The 5,142-nt window shown below is 42.6% G+C and overlaps 1 protein-coding gene across 1 annotated transcript in view; it reads left to right on the forward strand.

Moving 5' to 3' along the window:
- Positions 1 to 226: 226 nt before the first annotated feature.
- Positions 227 to 5,142, forward strand: part of PI4K2B (phosphatidylinositol 4-kinase type 2 beta) — a 31,842-nt gene continuing 26,926 nt past the window's right edge. Inside the window, exon 1 of the mRNA XM_007448814.1 lies at positions 227 to 524. Coding sequence (XP_007448876.1) covers positions 227 to 524 — 298 coding nt within the window. The remainder of the gene's footprint in view (positions 525 to 5,142) is intronic.

Consider the following 5,142-nt stretch of genomic DNA (forward strand, 5'->3'; position numbering starts at 1 on the left):
CATCTCAGCCGCCCCGGCCCTTCCGCGCAGGCGCGGGATAGGCGCGAGGTGGGGCTTGGCCGGAGGCCGGGCGGGGCAACCGCTGGGCGGGCGCCGAGCGGGACCACACACTGGAGAGGTGCTTTCGGTCGGACCCAGCGGCGCCGGTTCCCCGCGATGCCGAGGCCAGATCCGGACGCCTCGCCTCTCTGAGTCGGTCTCAGCGCGGAAGGCACAGAGGGAGGCCATGGCGGAGCCCTCCGAGCCCGGGCGGCAGGCGTCCGCGGGCGGCGGGAGCCTGGAGGAGGAGGACGAGGAGGACGAGGAGCGGGAGCCGCTGCTGCCGCGGATCGCCTGGGCCCAGCCGCAGAAGGGCGCTCCGGGGGGCGCCGTGCGGCTGGAGAAGGCTGTCGGGGAGGAGGGCGCGGCCTCCCCTAACCAGGCCAGTGACCGGGAACTGCTGCTCCTGCCCAGGGATGCGTCTTTCTTCTCTTCCCTGAGTTTGGGGTGCCTGCGGAGCTCGCCCACCAACCTGGACCGGAACCGCCCCGTGGGTTCAGGTGCGATCCGGCTTTTCCCTTCCCCGGCGCCCTGCCAGTGCGCCTGTCGCCGCCGCCGCTCAGCCCCCCATTCAAGCCCCTCCTTGGGTCCCTACCCCCGGCTTCTTTCGCTGTCTCCCGCTAGCCCTTGCCTAGTAGGAAAGGCTCTTCGCCGGGCATCAGGTCCGGCGCACAGGCCGAGGGGTCAGCCGCTGGGCACACCTTGGACACCTCGCCTTTCTCTCCTGCTCCCCCGTTTACTTGCACCTTTTCCAGGGGCTATAGGCTGCTTCACCTGAGGCCCGGGGTTGTCATTAAACACTGATCCTTGAGGCCTCCCCTAAGAGTGAACCTAAACTTTTGGAATCAGACAAGAAAAGTTATCACTGTAAAATGACGTAAGTTGTTTGCTCAAGTTTGGACTTGAGTTTGGGGTTAAGAACCCTGAGCTACCAGGAAAGTTGGTGAATTTGCAAGGTGGATGACAGCCGAGAGATAGAGAGCAAGAATACCCGGTTGCCACTGGGACACGTTTCAAAAACTTTTAAAGTTAAATATTGTTACTGTAACATTAGCCAGAGGGCGCAGGAGCAGTTGAATTTCTGCACCTGCTCTCTCTCTTGCAAAGTTTCCTTCCTTGAGTCATTTCTATTTTTATACTTTAAAAAAAAAAAAGAAAAAAAAATTTTCACCGTTAAGCAGACTGACAGCCTCAGGTGAAAGAGAGGATAATTGAAATGATGTTGAAAGGTATGCGACTGCAGGCATTGGTATTTATTGATAAATCGAATTTTTTGCCATGATCGTGTCGAATAAGGCTAATTTGATAGTAAAATAGAATAGGTTTGTAAGAGTTCTAGGTAGAGCTGAGACAGGCTAGTTTGTAAAATGGCCATGATAACACCTACTTGCTGGTGGTAAGGATGGTTTAAATGATGAGATGTGTGCATTGTGCCTGGAGTTTCATTCCACATGTGAGCTTAAAGAAAAGGCACAGAAAATGTAGTTTTCATTAATGCTGCTTAAGTTTTTCTGGAGTGGTTAGATTTTACATGTCCTGCTATTAGTACAGTAATGGGGCTTCTACAGTTTAAAGAATTCTGGAGTAGGTTATTCTAGGTGTAGTTGAATTTATGGTCAAATATTCTAGAGTAAATAAATCAGAGCAGCCCAAGGGAAGCAGACTTTAATGAATAAAGCTTTAACAAATCTGTCTAATATGCAGATCGGCTAGCTACCATTATGTTAGCTTTTGGATGCATTGACAGTACAACATTTAACAGAACAAACAAATATGCATTTGCAATCAAATGACAAATTGATCTACATTCACCCAGCTACATTGATAATATGGGTATATATTACCTAGAAACCGGTCTGTGAAGTAACTAAGATTTGTGTGGCTAGCTTGCCTTTTTCTACCCAAAGTTACCTGTGTAGCTAGATTTTAAAAGAGCCTAAAACCTTAAAAATGCATTTATTCTATGAAGGTGAGGTTTTGTAAACAAATGATATTAAGGCTAGAGAAAGTCAAAGTGGAGATAGAGTATAATATTTGAATACAAATGGATTATTAAAGAGAATTCCAACCTTTTGAATGGCAGTAACTTACTTATATCACAGTTTACAGTTTGCTAAGATCTTTTTTTTTGTATATTTCATTAATTCTCACAATAGCACAGCAAGTTAGTTATTTACCCCCATCCTGAGTGTGAAGACTGAAAATGAATGAAAACTGTAATAACTAGTAGTTGATAGAACTTCAGAGGTAAGCCAAGGTCAAGGTCCAGGAAGTGGAAAAGCCAGACTGAACCTAGTTTTTTCATGTCCTACAGTTTTTCCATTTTGCTGTAGATCCCCAAGTGTTATAAAATAATTGTTAACTTTTGTTTACTTATTATGGAGGTCTTATTTTTAATGGATTTAAAAACAGTTTTGAACTGTAAAAACTATTTTTAAAATTTCAAACCATTCTCCTAGAAAGTTCATGATTAGTTTAACTAGATGATTAAGTTTAGTTATTTTTTGAGTCCATTAACTTGCTTTGTCCTTTACCATCCAATTTCCATGAAGCCACCTCTCTAGTTCCAAGATATTCTTGCCTTTAGATTAATATTAACATCATTTATGATGCTTAACTATTTTATGTAAACAGGAGCTTTATGTACTTTACCCAGTGGAAGAATGTCATATGTCTGTTATCTTTACTTGAACAAGACATGTGACAAAGTCTAGAATCAGCATAAACGTAGTGTTGTTGGATCAATGTCAAAAGGGTTAGTGGCATTCCTTGTTCCAGTTGTCATTTTAATCAGTGAGTTGAAGAGTAGTAAAGATGATAATAGTTAATACCCACAAAACAGTTAGTATGTGCAGAGGGCATAGTTCTATGTGCTTCACATATATTAATTTATAACGAACCCTATGATGTGAGCACTATTTTTTATTTATTTTCATTTTAAGGAAGCACAGAGAGGTGAAGTGAAGGTCCCAGTTAATAAAAACCAGAGGCACTTATCAATTTTGTTGGAGAGCCTGGCAATTAGAGAATGGTGTTAGAATTCGCAAAGAGCTTCTAAAGTAAAAGAAAGTGTGTGTTTATAAGCCATTTAATGATTCATGGTGGCTTATAAATGTATGAACAAAATAAAATCATTTAAAAGTAAGGAAGAAATATGAGAATGGGAAATAAGAACAGTGAAATAAATAAGATGGGGGCCGGAATAAGAGTACACAAAATTAACATCACACACTCGATACAGGCAGCCCACAAATTTGATATTTAAGATTACTGAGCAGCCAACTTGAGAGAAACACAATCACTCTGTCCATAAAGTTAAAACAGACTAGTTATTTGAACCAAAACAAAACTGGCAAAGGATAAACTGTCATGTATTCTCTTGGAGAAGAGATTATATGCTGAGTAATATCTTGGTAATAAAAGTGATGACTTTCATAGGAGTGTTTCTTACAACTTCCCTGAAGTTCATTTCAGTAGAAGTAATTCTAGTGGGTGGTGTTATCAGTATTGCTGGGTCTAGATTCAAGATGCTGATAGTCTGGCTTAATTTAGAGGAAGGTATTAGAAGAGTGGATATCCCATGGATCTTGACAATCCTCCAAAGCTGAACTTTTGAAAGGTAGTGAGCAGCAGTGTGTTGGAGATTATTCCTCAACCAATAATTAGAATACACTTATTCTTGTTTTCCATTTATTGCAGAGATCCATCATTCAGCAAATGTTTCAGTGTCTGTGGGGTGCCAATGGAAATTGAGGCCTTGGGGAAACAGTGGTGGCCAGATACCAAGTGGATGTCCAGTCACGAGCCTTGTCCCCATGCAACCTTATAACCTAATGAAGGAAAGAGTCAATTAAAACAAACAGTTCTAACAGAGGATATATGTGCTTGGATGGGGAAAGCCAAGGCTTCCATAGAGCCATACCCTGGATTTAGGGGCCAGGGAAGATTTAGCAGAGAAAGTAGCATCCAATTTGAGACTTGAGGATGAATAGCACTGGAACCCCTGAGGGTTCCCGATTGGGTCAGATCCCCAGACTTGTGAGCCAGCTACTTTTCTTTTTAGAAAATATTCTGGCCAATGGGTAAAGATATATTCCCAACCCTTAAGGGAGGAAGAGTTCACTTTGATTTATTTATTTAAAATGAGAGCTTGATAAGTTACCATGCACACTTATATAAAACTAAATATAAGAGGTTATACAAGGGGTTCTCTTAATCCATTTTCAATTTCTGCTTATCAGAGGATCAGCTGTAACCCTTAAGTGTGGTTAAGGGTTTGTTAATAAATAATTCGCAAGTTTATTGAGGGTTTACCATGTGCCAGGTACAGTTTTAAGCACTTGGCATATATCACAGGACAAAACAAAGCTCTCTGCCCTCCTGGAACATAGATCATTTTGTTATAGCATTGCAAGGTGATCAGATGAAGTCGAAGGATGGATAAAATTAGCCATAGAAAGGAAACTTGGCATATACATCAGAACAGCATGGACAAAGGTTCAGAGGGTGGGCTGGGTGCCTTGTGAAAAGTGTGGAGTTTGAATAGGACTGGAACTTGACTAGAAGGCCACTGCTTCTTGGAGGAGTGCCAAAGAGAGTATACAGAGATAGAACTCACATGCTCCTCAGAAAATTGGAATATTTTTTGATACAGGGACAAATAAAAATCTCATAGTTTATTTCTTAAAAGGGAGAAAGTAATTTTAACTGAACAAAATTTAAAGAAGATATAGCTAATTAAGCCCTCAGCTATTAAAAATCAAACCAAACAATGACAACAAACCTTCAAACCAAATCTCCATGGCACATTTATCTTGAAGTGTAACTTTAGGGTGTGTTCTCCAAGTTAAACTCATTGCTAAATACACATTTAGGTAAATAAAATGAAGAAAGTTGTAGAATGTAATTGTGAGTTATGAATCAGAAAAATTACTAAAAAATAATTACTTTGATTTGGGCTTCCCTGGTGGCGCAGTGCTTGAGAGTCCGCCTGCCGATGCGGGAGGCGCGGGTTCGTGCCCCGGTCCGGGAAGATCCCACATGCCGCGGAGCGGCTGGGCCCGTGAGCCATGGCCGCTGAGCCTGCGCGTCCGGAGCCTGTGC

Source organism: Lipotes vexillifer, unplaced genomic scaffold (assembly GCF_000442215.2).
Source record: "Lipotes vexillifer unplaced genomic scaffold, Lipotes_vexillifer_v1.1 scaffold100, whole genome shotgun sequence".
Classification (NCBI taxonomy): Eukaryota; Metazoa; Chordata; class Mammalia; order Artiodactyla; family Lipotidae; genus Lipotes; species Lipotes vexillifer.